This window comes from Notamacropus eugenii, chromosome 5, assembly GCF_028372415.1.
Source record: "Notamacropus eugenii isolate mMacEug1 chromosome 5, mMacEug1.pri_v2, whole genome shotgun sequence".
NCBI lineage: Eukaryota > Metazoa > Chordata > Mammalia > Diprotodontia > Macropodidae > Notamacropus > Notamacropus eugenii.
Window position 1 is genome coordinate 48,065,805 of NC_092876.1, and position 20,674 is coordinate 48,086,478.

General features: G+C 44.1%; 1 protein-coding gene across 2 annotated transcripts in view; it reads right to left on the minus strand.

Annotated features, from left to right (window-relative positions):
- GPR157 (G protein-coupled receptor 157) overlaps positions 1–9,374 on the minus strand; it is a 36,400-nt gene extending 27,026 nt beyond the window's left edge. Inside the window, exon 1 of one of the 2 annotated variants that reach the window (XM_072608783.1) lies at positions 8,382–9,374. In XM_072608783.1, the coding sequence (XP_072464884.1) occupies positions 8,382–8,776 (395 nt within the window). In that variant the 5' untranslated portion in view covers positions 8,777–9,374. The remainder of the gene's footprint in view (positions 1–8,381) is intronic. The other variant, XM_072608784.1, reaches the window with a different exon arrangement.
- Positions 9,375–20,674: the final 11,300 nt, after the last annotated feature.

Sequence of the window (20,674 nt, forward strand, 5' to 3'; positions counted from 1 at the left end):
TTTAATCTGCACTTTGTTCCAATGGCAAAATTGGGCCTTCCAGAGAGTTATCAACAAATCTCCTGCCACTGATCTCCCTGGATATTTTAATCTTGAAATGAATCGAGTCTATTTAATGATAGCCTTGGTAATGGGGACGTCACTGGCCCACAGCTATTCCTTCCCACCCCCTTCTACCTGAAGCATATATTGTAATGACTTCTTCCCAAGGTCCATCAAAAGCAAGAAAAGAAGGGGGAAGGAAAACCAGAAGAAAAGTCACTTTTCTAAGATTTAGCAGAATACCCTCCTTGAGGGCAAGGATTGAATGTCTATGCTCCCAACTCCCAGAACAGCTCCTGAAAAAATCTACAAGTGACTCCAATAGATTCAATACTGAGTCACTCAAGTAAAATGGCAAATTCTTTGAAGGTTGAGACCAGGCCACACCTTTCTCTCTATATCCAGTGCCTAGTATACTATCCTAGACAGAGTTGGTGCTTAATAATAAAGTTTATAACTAATGACAATGAGAAGAAGCAACATAGTATGGTAGGCAGAGAGTGCTTGGTGTCAAGGGCCCCTTTTAGTCCTATTTGAGTGACTTTAAAACAAGTCATTTAACCACTCTGTACCTCAGACTCCTCCACTCTAAAATGGATTGAACTAGACAACTCTTAAGGTCCCTTCTAGCTCTAAATCTGTGACAAAATTATTCTATGATGACTTGGAGTCAGGAAAACCTAAAGGTTAAAGCCTACTTATACTATGTGACCGTAGGCAAGTCACTTGACCCCTCTGAGCCTCAGTTTCCTCAACTGTAAAATGGGGGTGATGGTACTTGCCCTAACTCATAGGACTGTTCAGAACTCAAATGAGATAATGTATTTAAAGAGCTTTGTGAATCCTTAAAATGCTATAAAATGACTGTCACTAATATTAGTATTATATCTCATCTTTTTCAATGGCTTAGAGCTAGAAACAATCCTGTTATTATAAGCGTTACCATCCAAGAGTCCCACCAACTTTACTTTTCTGAAGTCAAAAGAAGTGGGAGGTTTAATGTTTGGGGATTAAGCTGGATGGAAAGGAAGATAAAGGGGATGGTCATGGTACACAGGTTCTGGCTTTCCAAGATGGGGCCCTATTCTCACACCTACTTTTCTGTGCATGAATCAGTTGTGATGCAATAGCCAAGCCAGAGAAACCCTGGGTAAGAGTTTCTGAACCCCCGATAGATACAAACAGAAAAGTAAGTCCCTGGCCATAGTAGCCTTTGAAATGTTACATGGCATTGTGGAATATCATTGATTTTCAGGGGATCAGCTGAAGCTTGGCTCATAGAGATCCCTTTGATCAAATGAGATAATGTTTGTAAAGTGGCTAGCACAGTGTCTGTCACGTAGACCCTATATAAATAATTATTCTCTCCCCTTCCCTTCCCCTTTGGACCAAACTGCCTCATCTCTGGAATCATGGGGGGGAGGAGGGGAGGTTAAGTGGGAAATAAGATGAAAAGAAGTTAGGTCCTAACATTTAGGAGCCTAGATTTATAGCTGAAAAGGATGTTAGAGGTCAATCAGTCCAGTCAGTCAGTCAACACAGGGCCAGGCACTTCGAAGCACTGGAGATTCTAAGGAAGGTAGAAGACAGTCGTCCCTCCCCCAAGAAACTCACAGCCTAATGGGGGGAGACACCATATAAATGATTACATGCTAACAAACCAAATACAGGAAAAAATCGAAGATATTGAAGGGAGAAGAACGAAGAGGGACGAGGAAAGGCTTCCTGTAGAAGGTGGGACTCTAGCTGGTGCTTGAAGGAAGCTAGGAGGCAGAGATGAAGAGGGAGGCTTTCCAGGTATGAGGCATAGACAGAGAAGAGCTGGAGTGTTCTGCGCAAGGAGGTCAATGTCACTGGATCACAGAGTAAGGGGAGGGGAGTAAGGTGTAAGAAGAATGGAAAGGTAAGAGGGGGCCAGGTTTTGAAGGACATCAAGATTTCATTGTAGGTATTTTTTCAATGGAGTTTCAGTTTTTTTGATCTATAAAAACATCGGAGCTCTCCTTCCCAGGGTTTCTTCCTGTGTTGCTTGGGAAACCGTAGAGAACTAACATAAGCTATTGTCATCTTGTGTCTTTAGCCTCAGGCAGCTGTTGGGTTGGATGGACCCCTGGGAGCTCTATGTCTTAATCAAGTCCTTTTTCCTCTCCCGAGAGACTCTCAAGTTTGGAAAAGAAAGGGTCTAATCATTAAGAGCGAGGAAGCTGCTGGGAGCACTTACCTAGTGATGAGAAAAGAGGGAAAAACCAGTCACACACAGTTTCACCTTCAGACTTGGAGTTCAGCTAGGGCTAGGATGGCAGACAACCACCAAAGCATTTCTTTGCACCTTGAAGGCAGGATGATCTGTTCTAACTGTAAAGTCTGTGATCCTAACTAGGGGCAAATGTGAGAGGCTTTGGTAGGTACTACAACCTCCAAGGCAGACCAAGCCAACGCCCTCGTTTATCCTTCCCATCAAGGCAACTCCATCCAAGCATTTAGCCTTGCTTTCAGCTTTCTATTAACCTCCCTTCTTAGAAGCTTATTGATACAGTAAAGAGAAAAAGAAGAAAAACCTTGTGGTCCCTCTGGAACACAGAGAAAGAAGAGGGATAAGTTTAAAGCCAAGCACAGATTTAGAAAAAATCATGATTCTAAACGTGATTCTGACAACAGCATTCCTGAGAAGGATCACAGCAGCCTCCTAGGGGGACCAATCCGTCATCCTCTGAACAGCTGTCCAGTGGATTGTGACACATAACTCTGACCAAATCTCTCTCCATAACCTTCAGGGGCCCCCCTATAGTGTCAAGGATAAAATATTAACTTTCCCTGCTTAGCTCTTCACACTCTAGCTCCGAACTACTTGGTTTACTTTTCCGTTTTTTAAATTTCCTTTTTTATTATAAGCTTAACAACCATCACCTAACAAGAACATTTCAGTAAAGAACGAAGAAATAAAAAGAGTATACAGGTCATGAAACCATAAACTTCTGGCTTTTTTTCTAAAACAAATGGTATATATTAAATTTAACGTTAAAGTAATTACCATTTGTGTCTCCTGATTTTTCTAATCTGTGTATTTAATTTTTATTGACTTTCTTTGCTTTTTTAAAAGAATCTCTGTCACTATCCACTAAACTTCTCCAAGCCCTAAATTGAAGCCCTGTCCCTAGTAACAAATAAGTAAAGTCAAACAAAAGAAATTAACACATTGGTTAAGTCAGAAAAATGTATGTATTATCATATACCTCTGGTCCATTACTTCCCAGCCACGACATGGGAGGCAGATTTGGTCCTCAGTCCTCCGAAGTCCCGATTGGTCACTTCATTGGCCAGAATTCTGAAGTCTTTCAAAGATATTTTCCTTTATACTACAGTTACAACCTACCTCGCCAGACTTTTTTTTTTTTAAAAAAAAAAACAATACTCCCCTTCTTTTCACACACTCATCTCCTCAAATATCTCATTTTCTCCCTGGCTGTACTCATTCTGGACATCTCCACCATGACCCCAGGAAGGAACCTCTTCATTGGAAAATCTCATCCTGCAAGATCCAATTAGCCTTGCTACTCACACCTCATCAGGACCCCCTGCCTCTCTGTCTGGGAACTTGGGGACTTGAGGCCATATGTGGCCTTCTAGGTCCTCGGGTACGGCCTTTTGACTGAATCCAAGTCTTACAGAACAAGTCCTTTTATTAAATTAAATTAAATTAAAATTAAAATTTGTGAAGTTTGAAGTCAAAGTGCTGCACCTGAGGACCTAGAGTGCTGCACTTGAGGACCTAGAGTGCTGCACATGTGGCCTTGAGTTCGAAAGTTCCCCACCCCTGAGGGAGGAACCTTAAACTTTTATTTAAGGAAGGGACACAGGACAGGCATCTCTTCATTTCCTCTCTGGTAGCACTCATTTTTGGATTTATCTTATTTTTCCACCATACCACCACAGGTATACTTCTCCCCTTCTCTCACTGCCTTTCACCCCTTCAGTTTTCTTTTGTGTGTTGATTACAAGATCCTTGAGATTACAAGGTGTTTCCCCCCTCACATTCGAATCCCCAGCTATTAGCACAATGCCTGGTACATAGTATGTAGTAGAACGACTACTGACATTCCCCTACTAGGCCTACTTCCTCCTCTCAGCATCCCATTTCCTGACTCCATGCTCTTGCATGTAGTATACAGATCCTCTCCACCTCTGCCTTTTAGAATCCCATACTTCCTAATAGACTGAAATCAGATACCAGGACCCACTGGGAAGCTTTTCCCTACCACCCTAGTAGTTTTTAATATATACTCCCTTTTCTTCAAAAAATGTCTTTTCTATTTTAGAACCTTAACTCATTGAGTAGGGATTGTTTCATTTATTTTGTATGTATGCCTAGTGCCTGGCACATAGTAGGTGCTCAAAAAACGCTTATAAATTATCTGCTTAAATGTTGTCTCCAACATTAGAATGTAAACTCCTTGAAGTCAGGGAACTATTCATTTTTATCTCTGGATCTTCAGTGTTTAGCACTCTGCCAGACATGTCTTCAATAACTATTTGTTGAATAATGAATAATGTGAGATAAGACAGTCTCTGAAAGGCTCATTATCTATTGTGATTGGAATAAGGGACAGAATGAGTGTGTGTGTTCGTCCTTAGTTGTAGAAGAAGACCATGCCGTCAGAGAAATGATGACATGACTTGCACTTGACTTTGTTTTGAGTAAGGGAGGGCTGTGCAGGTCACCAGCCTCACTTCTCCTCCAGAGCCTTCTGAATCCAGTGACCAGATATTCATCAGGATGACTGGAGATGACCCAGGATGAGGCAGTTGGGGTTAAGTGACTTGCCCAAGGTCACACAGCTAGTGAGCGTCAAGTGTCTGAAGTAAGAAAAGATCAATGGAACAGAGGTGTCCAGGGAATTGTGACTTATCTACCATCTGGCTACAAGAGAATTCCCCCAGGTTGGGGATAATAATAATTGTCAGTATTTGTATAATATTTTAAAGTTTGCAAAGCACTTTACAAACATCTTATTTTATCCTAATAACCTTGGGAGGTATGCCCCTATTATTAATCTGGGTTGATAGATTAGGGACCTGAGGCAAACAGGTTAAGTGATTTACCCAGAGTTACTCGGATAGTAAGGGAGGCAGGGTTTGAACTCAGGTCTTGCCAGATTCTCTGTTGCTATCTAGCCAGTTGCTTCACAGGATTATAGATTTAGGACTAGAAAGAATCACTGGGATGACCTACATTCAGATCTCATTTTGTGATAAAGAAACTCTATAAGGAGCCCAGTCATGATTCAAACCCAGTTCCCAAACTATACGCCCAGAATTCTTTACACTCTCCCCTCTGCTTGCTCTACGCATTCTGTGTGATTCTTGCTTATGTTCTAGATGAGACCTTCATAGAAGAGTCTCCCACCCTTGTGAAAGACTTCCTCTAGGTCTTTTTTTTTAAAACTTAGATCCCAGTGGAGTACTGGACTGTTTGCTTTCTAACCAGCCCACATCCCTGCTATTTTTCTGCTGATCAATCAATCCCTCAGTAAATATTCTCCTTAAAGTTAACTGGCTCCATGGAAACAAAAATTTTTGGTGAAACAAGTTTGTAAAAGACCTGAGGAAGTTTCTGAAGAGTCAAAATGTGACTTACCCAAATCACCAAGTTAACATGTCAAGTAATGGATTCAGGGGTGTGCTGGTAAATGTTTAAGAACCAGCTCTCAAAAAATAAAAAAGTATAGATATGACATACTTTTAAGTTCAATCAGCATCATTAACACTTTCTCCATCACTCTGTTAAGACTAGATAATCAGCAAAAAAAAACAAACCAAGATCTAATTTATAGCATTTGCTGATTTTTTGAGGTATAAATATTCACACTGAAATCAGCCTGTTTTGAGCTGGCTCCAGCACACTGGTGGATGGATTACAATCTAGGTCTCCCTAACTCTAAGCCCAGTCCCTCGATTCCCTTATTCTACCGCCTCAGGAGCCAATATCTTGTCCTTCAAAACATTCATGTTGTATCCCCTCAGAAAATGTAAGCTCTCTGAGGGCAGGGACTGTATCATTTTTACATTTTTTGTTTTATCTTCACAAAGCCTGGCACAAAACAGATGCTTAATAAATGCTAATGGACTGGACGGACTGATTGATACTCACATTTCATATTTCAGTAGAGATTTAAAGTGACAAAGTGTTTTTCTCTACAACACTCCTGTGATGTGTGTGAGAGCCATAGTACAATGATTATTTTCCCATTTTACAGATGAAGAAGTTCTCAGAGCTGGTAGGTGTCTCAAATATTTAGTTCTCCAGACCCCAAGTAAGGCTGACCCTCTGGGTACCCCACCATGCAGCCCAGGGGCATTGGCCTTGAGAACAACTGTTGTCACTGGGCTTAACAAATTTCTTTCCCTTGACAAGTGGCTGATGGATTCCTTAGACTGAATGAACTGGGATGAGCAGCACAGTGTAAGAAAAAGTAATGGAAAAGACAGACATCAAAGAAATAGTGTGCTTTACAGCTCTGTTACCAGGGACCTTTCAGTCAAATCCTTCCCCCTCTAGTCATAAATCCTTAGCTGGAGAAGGAGGCTATAGTGCTATGGGTTGGACGGGCTGTGGATTAGAGGGAAGGAACCAACATGTGTTAAGCATCTACCTTTACAAAATTATCTCAATCGAATCACTGGTGAGAAGTCAACCACGTCTCACTTGGGAGTGAGGGGGGGTGAGAGAGAGACAGAGAGGCAGAGAAAAGAGAGGGAGAGAGAGAGACAGAGACAGACAAAGAGACAGAGAGGAGAGAGAAGAGGAGAGAGAGAAGAGACAGAGAGAGAAAAAAGAGAGAAGAGAGGGAGAGAGAAGAGAGGGATAGAGAAAAGAAGAGAGGGAAGAGAGGGAGAGAGAGAAAGAGAGACAAAGACAGAGAAGAGAGAGAAGAGGGGGAGAGAGAAGAAGAGGGGAAGAGAAAAGAGAGGGAAAGAGAAAGAAAAGAGGAACAGATAGGAGAGAGAAGAAAGAAGGAGAGAGAGGAAAAGAGTGAAGAGAAAGGGAGGGGGGGAGAAAACAGGAAGAAATCAAGAGTACTTTATTTTGAAATGGTACTTGGGTTCAAATCTCAGCTTTTCCACTTTTAACTTGTGTAACCTTGGGAAAATCATGCTTTCATAGATTCAGGGATGTAAGAAAACTCTGAGGCTATCTATGCTACCCTCTCATTTTCTAACAGAAGACACTGAGACCCAGGGGAATCCAGTGGCTTGCTCACAGTCAAAGGGATAGTAAAAGCATCAGAAGTAGGGGTCACTTCTATGGCCCTTGGTTTCCTCATCTGTAGAAGGCAGGGTTGGACTAGATGATTTCTAGGGTCTCTTCTAGCACTAGCCCTATCATACTTTCCTTGCAGGGTCTTGTTTAGCAGAGGACTACTACCTTTACAAAGCCAAGCTGGACAAATTCCCTGTGAGGGCAACCACTCAGCAACTTCCAAAAGCTAGAATCTTACTCCTGCTCCCTCTTCCCACCTAAAATAGAAAAAGAATTCAGGGCTGGCCATGCTACTGACCTCTCAGCTGACCTGACCTTGATCATGCTCTTTAGGTGACCTTGATTTTGGGAGCGAGACCCTGATACAATCATCAGATCCCAGAGGTGGAAAGCACCTTTGAGCTCTTTGACCTCCTCTGGAAAATGAGGCCCTCTGAGGCTGCTTCTAGTTCCAAGTCTATTTATCCTACATGAAAAGGAATCCCCTCTATCATCCACCCTATAAGTGGGCTTAGGGCCTTTACTTGAAGACTTTCCCCAAGGGAGAACCCGACTTCCAGTGCAGCTAACTCCCTTAGCTGCTCATTCTGCTTGATCCAGCACTGACACAGTAAGTGTGCTTATCTATAATCTATCATCTATTAATCAGTCATCCATACATCCAGCTCTCTATCTGCCTGCCTATCAATCCATCCTTTCCTCTAGCCTTCCTTGGGAGATTAACTGTCTGGAAGTTTTCATTTCCAGTGAGACCACTTCTGTTTCTCCAACCTGCCCTTTCAAGCCCAGGAGAACACGCCTACTCCTTCCTCCAGAATACACCCTGGAAATACTTTAAGGAAAGTAATTTGTAAGGCTACGTGAACGATAACCCCTCCCTTCCTTTCTCCTCAAGTTTTAATCATCAAGTTTTATGAGGTAGAATTGTGTTCTAACAAAAGGGAAGTTATGCCTTCCCACAAGGAGTCTGAGCTGAAGGACAACTTTGTAAAACAAAATCACCACCAAGATTCCAGCAGGGAAAGGGGCTGAGTAGAAAAGGGGTGCTCTCTAGGTAAACACCGCGGGAGCCACGACCCACCTGATGATGTGGAAGCAACAGAGGAGCCGAGACCCAGACCAGGGACCCTGGTTGCTGCGGACAATGGTGAGATACAGGTAAATTGCGATGGCAACCGTCCAGAAGAAGGAGCTGGTGTTGGCGAAGGTGGAGAGGGCGCCCTGCACCACGCAGTCCCAGGTGGTGGTCTGGAAGTCCTGGAAGACCCCATAGAAGTAGGAGGCGGCCGAGAGCAGGTCCGCCAGAGACAGAAAGAGGAGCAGCTGCCTGGCACGGCTCCGCAGGTCCGGCCACAGAGCATGGGTGCCTATGAGCAGGCTGGAGCCCAGGAAGGAGAGGACGCAGGACAGGAGGACCACGATCTTCTCCGAAGGATAGATCTCGGTTGGCGGGGCAGGCTTCGGGGGGTGCAGCATGGCCAAGGAGATGACGGAGCGAGGAACCCTTGCGACGAGGGACTCCCAGGGGCGGATGGCAAGGGAAAGAAGAAAGGAGAGAGTGGGACTTAGAGGGGGAGAGATGGGATCGAGGAAGGATGCTGTCGGAGGGCCGGACGATGAAGGAAAAGGAGGAAGAACGGGTCATGAAGCGGCTGGAGAGGAAGAGCTAGGGGTCTTGGGGAAAGAGGGAAAGTGGAAAGGGCTGGGGCGAGGGGAGGGGGTGGGGAAAGACTGGAAGAAGGGGAGTTGAACAGACGCCAGAGGACAGCAGAAGCTGGGAGCCCGGAGAGGGCAGAAGTCTGGGGAGACGAGGGAGGTGGGAGGCGGGGCAGGACGGAAGCAGGGGGAAAGGAGCCCGCGGACTTGAGCCAAAGAAAGTTCCCAGCTGCTGCTGCTGCCGCTGCCGGAGCTGAAGGGTGCGGGGAGGTGGTTGGGGGGCCCCGAGGGGCGGCCGCTCTAACTGCTCCGGTGCCAGCGCCGCGCACTCGGACCCTCCAGTCCGCCCCCTCTCGCCGCGGGGCAGCGGCGTCATGTGAGCCGTAGCCGCGGCCCGGGCTGTGCCAGGGCCTCGGTCGGAGCTCAGCTCGGCCCCGCCCCCATCCCGCTCCGGCCCCGCCCCCTCCCGGCCCTCGTGGCACAGCTGGCCACAGCTGCTGCGCGCCCCGCGGGCGGCCATCGCGCGCTCCCTGGGCATCTGACCACGAGAAGACCCCCGCCGCCCTTCTGGAAAGGCTTGACTTTCTGAGGCGTATTCCTTTCGCTTTCTTTTCCTTTTTCCCTGGGCAGTTGGGGTGGTTCCCGTGCCCTTAGTCGGCCAGAGAAACAAGAAGCAGGTGCTTTCTGTTCAGGTCATTTAGGATGAGCTGGAATTCCCCCAAAGACCCTCCCTCCTGAGCCCAAGATAGCCCCGCACCCACCGCCGGCTCTATCTTCCCCTCCGGCCCTGGGTGGGATATAGGGCAAATATCACCAGCATCATCCATCCCCTCAGCGCACAGAAATCTTCCCTGACAACCAGGTCTGTGTGCTCTGATGCGGCAAAGACCGCTTCTTTTAAGACGGAAAGGGAAAAAGCTTGTTAAGCCCCGACTCTGGGCAAGGCACTGTGCTAAGAGCTTTACAAAGTTCGCTCATTTAATTGTAGTTTTTGTTGCTTTTTTCCCTTAAACTTGCTTCTCTTCTCATATTATTAAATGAGAGGCTGGGTAGAGAGAGCTCACCTCCTACTCAGGAAGACCTGGGTTCAAGTTCTGCCTCCGACATGAGCCAACCATGGGCAAGTCAAGGACCTCTCAGGGGCCTCACTGGGTTCACTAAGATTATCACTTAAAAGGGTTTTTGATCTTCATAATGGAGGGAAGCTCCCACATTGGGAGTTCTCTGTACACGTGGCATGTTGGGATTCCTAAATTGAGAGCAGGAAGAGCCCTTTTAAACTATCTGATCCATTCATTTTACAGAGGAAGAAATTGGAACCTGGGTCCACACAACTTCTGAGGTGAGATTCGAACCCAGATCTGACTGACTCCACGGCTGGTGGATTATATCTGATGGATCATGTTACCGTATCAAACCACTGATCTGGGTTCCTCCCTCCTCCCAATTTTTTTTTGAAAGGAAGCTGGAAACTACTTTGGCATGCCCACTTCTGTAGATGAAACCTTATTGGCCATGTAGGATGAGAGGTAGTAAAAAAAGAGACTACTTCCTGATTGGGAAGAAACATAAAGAGTTTTATCTTTATCTCCTCCCACTTTAAAAGCCTGCAAAGAAATCTGATAGTATAATAGTCAACTGTTGAGATTTAATATGTAAAAAAAGTTTGACACTCAGTTTTCCATTGTTAGTGTGTCATGATGTTACAGCAACATGTTGCAGGCATTCATTATGAATTATGTGACCCCAGACCAGCCACAGGATTCCACTAACTATGATGGATAGACTACCTCTAGCAAAGTATCTTGGGCAAACGACCAGAATTTTCCTGCAGAGAACCCAGGCCTCAGATCCCATTCATATTTCCCCTGTGGTGAAAAGGCCATCCTCTGGAGTGGTCCCAACGAACACTCCACACACCAAGATTCAATTCAGAAAACATTTATCATCTACTGTGTGCAAGCTAGGGCACTCCAAGCAGGCAGTTGGGGATACACTAAAAAAAATGACCAGTCCTTATCCCCAAGGAGTTTACAGTGTGAGAGGGGAGTGTCCAACACTCAAGATGTACATAAAGATATGCATAATAAAAGGAGAAGGCCTGGATCTCTGATTTCATTGGTTTAGGGAACTCCTAGATGCAGATCAGTGCCTTCTTGGCAATTTATCATCTTAGAGAAATAGAGAATTGCCTGTAGTCTAAGTGACTAGACTCAAGTAACCTGCTCAGGGTCACACATCACATAGCCTGTGTAGATGTCAGAGGTGGGATGAACCAAAATCCTTGGGCTCTTTATCCACTAAGCTACAGGGCCTCTCAAAGGCAAAGTGTAGACAGTCATTTCAAGAGGGAGGGATCATTAACAACTCTGCAATCAAGAGAGACTTCATGTGGAAAACACCTGAGTGAGCTTTGGAGGAAGCTGGGAATTGTCACAGGCAGAGGTGGATATGGTGATGCACAGATGGGATCATAGATTTAAAGCCAAACATGGACCTCAGAGACCACCTCTAACCCCTTCATTTTCCAGAGGAGGAAACTGAAGCCTGAGTGAGGCAGTGAATTACCCAGAGCTTGGGCTGCAAACCAGAGATTCCAACTGCCTCATTTTTCCTGATACACTAGGGATACCTGGACAAAGGCAAGGAGGATGAAATGGACTGTCCTGTTTTGGGGAACTTATAGGGAGTAGGCCTGTTTGATTGGAATGGAGTTGAATGTGGAAGGGACCCATGAGAGAAATTCCCAGCCATTTCTGGTGTTCTAGCTCCCTTTGAAGTCAGATTCCATTTACATAGCTGCATTCTTTCCATCTCTTCTTTCGCAGTCTTAGCACTCCATCATTTAAGGGGAATTCCCAGGAAGCCAGCATGAATTTTTCTGGTGCCTGCCAGGAACCACCCTTGCTGCGGTTGTCCCATGTCAAAAGCAGCTGGTGACAAAAAGACATTTCATTTTTCAGCTGTCCTACCCCATTTGTCAGGCTGGACAGTCAAGGTCATAGCCTGTTAACATCACCACCACAGTGGCAAATGGGACATGCACTCATTGTCTTTGGGTGTCATTTGCCCCCCTCCCCCCACAAACACAAACATGCCCAGTGCCAGCCTACACAAGGAGCTCTGTCCTCAGCAGCATTAGGGACACAATTGGGACAGTGTTGTATCCCTTTTCCAGAATTTCTACATTTCTCTAGAGAGTTCTCCAATTTCTGAGTTCACCTCTATCCTCATCCTACTCCCACATGGCCACTCCAGTGTTTTCTTAAGTATGGTCCATGAAGATTTCCCCAGGGATGGGGGGAAATGGTGGAATGAGAAGCCTGATTGTCCAATTTTCCTCTGAGTGTTTTACTTTGATTCATTATTATGACTGCTAAGAGATCCCCACGTTATGGCATTGTGGGCGGAGGGCTGACTTCAGAATTAGGAAGGCCTATGTTCAATTCTGGCTTCTGACATTTACTGGCTGAAATAACCCTGGACCTCTCTATGGCTCCCAGGCAACACTCTGAGACCAAATGTTCGAAAGTGACCTTTATTGGAAGGGGACTTTCTTCACTGGGAGTCCCCAATGACAGAGAAATCACAGGTATGGACCAAAAAGGGGGAAAAAAGCCCCACCAAACCCAAACATTTGGGTAGTGTTTTAAGGTTTGCAAAGCATTCTACATTGTTATCTCATGGTTTAATTTCTTCTCACAACAACCCTGTGATTAATATTATTTCTCATTTTACAGACAAGGAAACAGAGACAACATGAGGTCACACAGTTACATTTATGCACATTTATGGATGTGGAAACTCAGGCTCAGAGCAATTATATTACATGAAACTTTTAAAACATCTGAGGGTAGGATTTGGACCCAGGTTTTCCTGATTCCAGGCCCAGCATTCTATCTACTTGGCCATAATGCCATAGCTCCCCAGCTATCTAATCACCCTTCTGAGGTCTTCTCAAAATCACTTTGTATTATTATGTGTGTGTGTAAGTGTGTTGTCCCCATCATACCCTTCCCTCCACTTCCTCTGTTCCAGCCCAAAGTGGAAAGTACACTTCCTGAGGGCAGGGGCTGTTTGGGGAAGGAGGTTGTCTGTTTCTCTAGTGCAGAGCCCAATTCTTGGTGAAAAGTAACAAGTTAACTAATTGTTGAATCAACTCTTTTCTGAAAGAACTCTTTCCCCTTTTGTTATGAAATAAACAGATGTCTCCTCCCAAGGGGAAGAGAGGAAACGCTTCTTTCATGGACTGCTTCAAGGGGCTGACTGAGCAACAGCTGGCCTGCTACCCATGACTTGGGAAGGCTGAGACAGAGCCTGATTTCTTCACAGTTCTGGAATCTGCTTCCTTCTTCTTTCATTAGCGCAGGGATGGAGCATTTCACCCAGAAGTAGAATTACGCCTAGCAGTGATCATAGATGATAAGTTAGAGTGAGAATGGATATTACAAGTTATCTGGATCAGGGGGTTCGGGTTTTTTTGGTCATGGACCCCTTTGATTGACCCTTCTCATCATCATGTTTTTAAATATCTAAAAATAAAAATGTAGAATTACAAAGGAAACCAAATTAGATTAAAATAGTTATCAAAATATTTTAAAATTCATGGACCTCATGTTACGATCCCCATTCCCCCATTAAGCCCTAAGAGGTACAGGATCACAGATTTAGGTTTGGAAGGGACTTTCAAGTTTAACTAGGCTAATCCCCACAAATGAGGAAACTGAGGCCTAGAGAATTTGTCTTAGGTCACACAACTAGTATGTCGCAGAACCCAGTCCCTCTGATTCCAGATCCAGTGGACGTTCATTAGTTCTGGTTCTCAACAAGGAAACCTTGTAAATAGGTCTTCCTTTCTAGTCTTTCCCTTCCAAAGATATTATGGATGCTTTCTAGTCAGTGCTCAAATACTCCAACCTATGATTCCTAGTCACCATCAAAGAAAACCAAGTTTTGCAGATCTCTCTCGATGTTTAGTTAAAGATCTGACAATCTGTAATCATTTTCAGGGTTTGGAGAGGGACCCTTCTTGCTGCTGGCTTCCTTGCTAAAGGATCTCACAGATGCATCATCTGACATTTAATGAGAGGATGGCAAGGGCCACTTTGGGTGTTTGTTGGAATGTGTTTGCTGTGTCAAAAATAATATTTAAATATGTTAAACAGCTGTGAATTTGGAGCTGTGGGAACTCTCTCCACCAACTCAGATGACAACTGTTTGTAACATAATCATGTCAGCACCTGTGGTCCACATGTTTAGCGATTTGCCCAGTCATAGAAAGAGGACTCCAACTTTGGTCTGCCTCATTTCAAACTAGCCCTATTAAAGATAGAAAATTGTTCATTCAAAATATAATATTCATAGACACTCTCTCTGAATCACCCAGCTATGTCATGGATTCCAGTAGCACCTTACCTTCCTACCTATAATAATATCCATTAGGTTGAGTTGAACTATATCCTTAGTCCCTACTCTGAGATTTTACCTCCAGCTCAAGCTGGACCTCAGCTTCTAATGTCTTTGCCCCTTTCCCTTTGGGATTCATGACATGAAGGACAAAAAAGCCAGAGTGAAGTGGTTTCCCTTGCCCAGACTGCCAAAGGCCACTAAGGTCTCATGATCAGGCCTTGCTATCTCATACTATCTTCTCCCTCTCCCCTCCTAAAAGGACAAAAAACTTTTCACAGGTCTTTTGGTTGGGAAATCCATTGTGTTTTGCACTTATGAGACAACCCCCAGGGTGGCAGGCTTACTGCCGCCCAGTTACCTCAGTTAGAGATGCTTTATTCCTCAACTCATGGTTTTGATTCATTTCAGGACTTGATAATAACAATATGTATTTTTAATTAGACAAATCAGAATAGCTATGGGCTGTATTTTTTCAGCATGATACAACAGAGTCAGTGACTCCCTAGCTCTGGCATTTAACTGCCTGTGAGATCTTAGGCAAGTCCCCTCATTTCTGTGGGTCTCAGTTTCCCCATCTGTACAATGAAGGGGTGAGGTTGAGCTAGATGGCCTGAGATCCCTTTCCAGTTCAAAATCCTTTGCTTTTAAGTCATTTGCATTGCTGGGCTTGAGTTTTTTCATCTGTAAAAGGAGAGAGCTGGGCTATTGGAATTGTAAGGTCTATACTAACTTTGTCACAAAGCAATGTTTTTTACAGATGTTCTAAAATACATGTAATAAACCCAATTCCATAAACCCTTATTAAGTGCATCCTATGTTCCAGACACCCTCCTTGAGGCAGGGGTATGCAAAAATGATGAAGATACACAGTCCCTGCCAAAGGAGCGTACAATCTATTAATACTAGGCAGAATTGAACCCTATGTAGAGCAGCTGCTAGTCCATGCTGTTTTGGGTCAGGGTCTAGAAAAAAATGACATTCTATAGATGAGTACTCAGTTGTAGGGCATCATGGGGAGAGCACTGGTCTTAGAGGGATTCTAAGTTTAAATTATGAGTTCAAATCTTGTCTCTGACCCTTATTGTGACCTCTCTGAGTCCAAGTGTCTCTTCTGTACAATGCAGAGAATAAAACCTCACTGTGGTAAGGTGCAAATAAAATAGTATGGTTTTACAAGTTTCAGAGATCTTTGCATCAAATGTCAAATAAGCCACATGTCAAATAGATGTCAACTGCTGTTAATGGACAGAGACTTTTATTTGGTTCAAAAGTAACTTGGGGGATGAAAGGAGACATTTCTATGAGAAAAAAGAAAATCTAGAAAAGAATGAAGATAGTGGGTAGAAGAGCTATCATACTCAAAATACGTCCTCAGCACCTAGGACAGTGTCTGCCATGTAGTAGGGATGAGGACTGGACTTGTGATTTTGTAGGTCTAGGGCTCTTCTGGGTGAGTTAGCTCCCTCTTTCAACCCAGTTCAGTGCCTTCTTTGCAAATTAGAGTCTGAGCTGCCTAGAGCCCTGAAAAGTTAAGTGGCATGTCCAGAGGGTCACACAGCCAGGAGGTGTCAGAGGCAGGTCCCAGCTTCAAGGCTAGCTACTGCCTCTTATAAGCATGCCAGCTTATGTATGGGCCGGCTCTTTTCCAGAATCCCATCGGTTCTTAGGATGGACCCCTCTTCCATGTTCTGACAGAAAATTTTTTGTGTATGTAATGTGAGACACTTACCACTAGATGACACTGTGTCACCTACATAAGGACAGCATGTTTGGTCTTTCAGCCTTGAGAATAGATTTAAAGCTGCAGTGGGGGGCTCACAAGTCATCTAGTGCAAGACCATCGTTTTAAAGAGGAGGGAACAGAAGCCCATAGCTAGGTGATTCCTAAGACCTGGGTCCTACTAGGCAGGTCACAAGCATTCATAAGACAGACTCTGATAAATACACCCATCAACTCAGCCCCTGCCCTCCAGGAGCTTCGGGGACACACAGGTGGGAGCTAAAGCAGGGTAGGAGATGATGAAGTCCGGAAAGTCAGTAGCACAGGCTGGAGGAGAAGGAGAGTTGGCCAGTCTGGGCCCCTCCCCCAAAGGGAAGCCCCAGGAGAGGCTGACCTAGAGGGAAAGGCTGCTCCTCAGCATAATAGAGGGGAAGGGAATAAACATTTATCCATTTATCTAGCACCTACTGTGTGCCTAACACTGTGCTAAGTGTTTTTTGTTTTTTACAAATATCTCATTTGAGCCTTACAACCCTGGGAGGTAGATGCTCTGATCCTCATTTTACAGATGAGGAAACTGAGGCAAATAAAGGTTAAGTAACTTGCCCAGGATCACACAGCCTAGTGTCTGAGGCTAATTTGATTCATGTCATCCCAACTCCAGTCCCACTGGATATCCACTGCATTACCTACATACCCCACATTTAGCCATGTGGGGAAGTTAACCAAGCTGTGGCACCTGAATGGTATATAGTATATCTTCTGTAAGAAATTATGAAAATCCTAACTATGGAGAAGCCTGGCAAGGTTTGCATGAACTGAATCAGAGTCAAATAAGCAGAACCAGGAAAACATAGTGACAATGTAAATGGAAAGAACTACCGAGGAAGTGAAATGCTGATGATGCCCAAATATGTGCTTCAGAGAAGATACATATTTTGACAGAACTTGTCAGAGATTTGGTTGGTGGGTATTGCAGCCAATCATTCAATCAATGACACAGAGATATGACCAAAGTGTATTTATTATGCTTGGAGGATAGACATCACCATGTACACAAAGGCATGAGCCCTGAGCAGCAGTTTTCAGCTACATTATCTACATTTTGGTTACATAGGATGGGTACAATGCAAGTTCAAGGAAGAAAAGGAAGATGATGATTCATAGGCCAAAAACCAAATGTCAAAAGAGGAAGACTTATATATGGTAAACTAGTTGGTAAGCACTGAGGTTATTGCTCATGTCTCAAGCTGCAAATGTGCAGAGAGAAGCCACTAACCAGTTAATACCAGGGCTTGATTGTGTCAGCTGGATTTTGCAGACTCATCTTAAGTCAATGGTGGTAATAAATTTGAGCTAGAAATTCTCTTAACATAATGAAAAGATCCATCCCCTCTTGAAAAAGCCTTGGAACCATTGGTGTGGAGTACTTCATACACTGTCAGACTTGACTGATATATTGATTAGTTTTGATAAACACTTCTTCCTCCCTCTCCCTCTTTTCATTCTTTGTTATAAGGAATGGATCCCTGAGAGGGGGGAAATGTAAGTGATAAAAGTTTACTTTTTTCAAAGACTATCCTAAGCAGGCCTACTGATATTGGCATTGGTAGAGAGAGTTTCCTCACTGGGAGGTCCCTCTGTCAATGAAATCACACCTGGTCCGAAATCCAAATACTTTATCTGTATCCAAGTTATATCCCCATTCACATATCACATCCCTCTCTAGTACAATGTAAACTCCCTGCTGGGACTGATTTGTTCCTGTCTCCCAGCACCCTGCAAAATGCGTAGCACATAGTAGGCATGGTCTGGATTCCTCCTTTAGGAAGCTAACAAGTTTCTTAAGTAGTTACATCTCAGGAATCACATCTGCTAGAAATCAGAGCTTGGTTTATCATTTGGTTGATTGTCTGGACTTAATAAAATGTCAATAATTATTAACAATTAATAGTTATTAATTAGTTAATAATAAATTAATTTATAATAATAAATTTAAATGTTTGCATGATTTCCCACCTCTTCTTGTTGCACATTTTCCAGCACCCCCTTTTTGCACAGTTAGAGTTCCATAGGATTGCTACAATAGACAGCTCAGGGAATGAAGTAATCACCAATTGGTGAGGTACCTGTAGGTTAACAACACAACAACTGGCCATATGAATACTTTCAATTTTGCCAAGGGCTTTGCATCATTATCTCATCTGAGTCTCATAGCCCCGCTCCATAAGCCCATAGCCTTTGGGTCGAAGGCTCCTGGAGATAGAAGACAGTTGGCTACCTCTCCCCTAGGTAGTAGACCTTACTCTCAGTGCCTGGGGGCCATTTTTGAGTCCTCATTCCTCAATTCTCTCCCCTCCTGGGCATTCCACAGCTAGCCTCAGCCTCCAAGGGACACATGGGAGCCACTTTGTCCAAGGAGGGAAGGAAGTTGTGTCGGTATTCTTTCTCTCAGGCAATTCACAACCCAGTTGGGCTGGAAAGGCTGGAGGAGAGCATTCTGAAAACCTGGGATGGGGTGGGGAAAGGGCACCACCCAAACCAGCAGGAGAGCCCAGCCCATTCCTGCTGAGGGATCACACCACCACAGCAAAGTTCCTCCTAAGTAGAAGCAGAAGCCAGAGAAAAACTAGATGTGGAGGCCTACTGTGCCAGAGTCCAGGGGGACCTTTGTTCACCCTATGAGAGAACGGTGTCCTGTTAGGAGGATGACTCCAGACCTGTGCTCTCACTGACTTGCAGTCTTTTGTGGGAGTGTACAAAAACCTCCCTTTGGCTCTTAAAAAAAATTAAGAAATAAATATTTCTCCAGTCTCCAGTCATTCCCAGACTTATCAGAATGAAGAAAAGCTTATCAGTATTTACTCACACTTACAGGAAAAGAATGTTCTATGCCAACCAAATCCTTTGTCCCCCTTTCTAAAGACCTAGGCAGCTTCTGTGAGGAAACTGCAGAAAAAAAAATTTACGAGGAACTCTTAGGTCTGGGAAATCGAATTAGGGGGATAATCAAACTTAGGAGAATATCAGCTAATTAAAGGCATTTCTTGGCTCTCCCCTGGATTCCACTGAATGGTTTAAGAAAATGATTCTCCAGGATATTCTGTGGTTGAGCCCTTTCAGTCATGTCTGACTGTTTGTAACCCCATTTGGGGTTTTCTTGGCAGAGATCCTGGAGTGGTTTGCCATTTCCTTCTCCAGCTCATTTTGCAGATGAGGAAACTGAGGCAAAGAGGGTTAAATGACTTGGCCAGAGTCCCACAGCTAGTGGTTTGTCATTTCCTTCTCCAGCTCATTTTACAGATGAGAAAAATGAGGCAAACAAGGTTAAGTGACTTGCCTAGGGTCACATAGCTACTAATTATCTGAGTCTTCTAGGCCCTTTGCTCTATCTACTACATGACCCATTTGTCCTCTCCGGGATGTCTGATGTTCTAAGTGACTCATCTGGAGAGGAATGAAGTTTGCTGATTGAACTTCTGCCTAAATTCTTTAACTGGTTTATCATATTGCAAATTGCCTTGGCACTATTAAGGCACAGGGGAAACCCTCCCTTTTTGGGGATTTGTCTCCCTGCGCAGAGATGTTTAGAAGAGCATTAATAGAAATGTCCTGCCAGGTGTATGCCCACAGTGCAGAGTACACTCAGGGTTTTCTTCCGCAGAACATGAGCTCCCCAAGGGTAGGGACTGTTTATTGTCCGTGTATCCACATCTCCCAGTAGAGGACTCCAAACGTAGAGCTAGAAGAGACCTTGGAATCCCATCCTTCCCCTGTTACAGGTGGGGAAACTGAGGCTCAGCCTGTTGAAGAGACTGGTAAGAATTACTTCATTCATTATATTTGTAACTCAAGCACCTGGTGCATAGTAGGTGCTTAATGAGAGTTGATTGACAGATTGAGCAAGGTCACTCGGGCAATAAAAGTAGAGCCAGGATATGAAAGCAAGTCTTCAAACTCCAAATCTAACCCTCTCTCCACTCCACCAATGAGAGCCAAAGGCCATATGGAAGTGCAATTATGAAGAAAATCAAGTACAAATACTGAGAAGGCATAACACTGGAAGTCAATCAATCAATAACCATTGCTTAAGCATTTAGGCAATGACAGTAGTACCAGCAAGACCTGAGTTCAAATCCCTAGCTATGTGACCCTGGGTCAGTCACTTAACCTGTTTCCTCAACTATAAAATGAGGACAATAATAATACCTATTTCCCAGGATTGTTGTGAGGATGAGTTCATATTTGTAAAGGGCTCAGCACAATGTCTGACGCATAGTAGGTGTCATATAAGCCTATGACAGACACTATGCTAAGTGCTAGGAATTTGAAGGCAAAAGTGAAATGATCCCTGCCCTCAGACAGCTTACATTCTTGCAGAGGAAACAATCTATACATATGAAATACATTAAAAAATAGGCAAAGTAAATGGAAGGTGGAATTAGGAACAGCTTGATGTAAAAGATTAGGCCTGAACGGAGCTTTGACAGAAACTAGGGATTCTTAGAAGTTGTACAACAGAGAGAATGCTGGGTCTGAGGTCAAGACCTGAGTTCAAATCCAGTCTCAGACATGTTCTAGATGTGTGA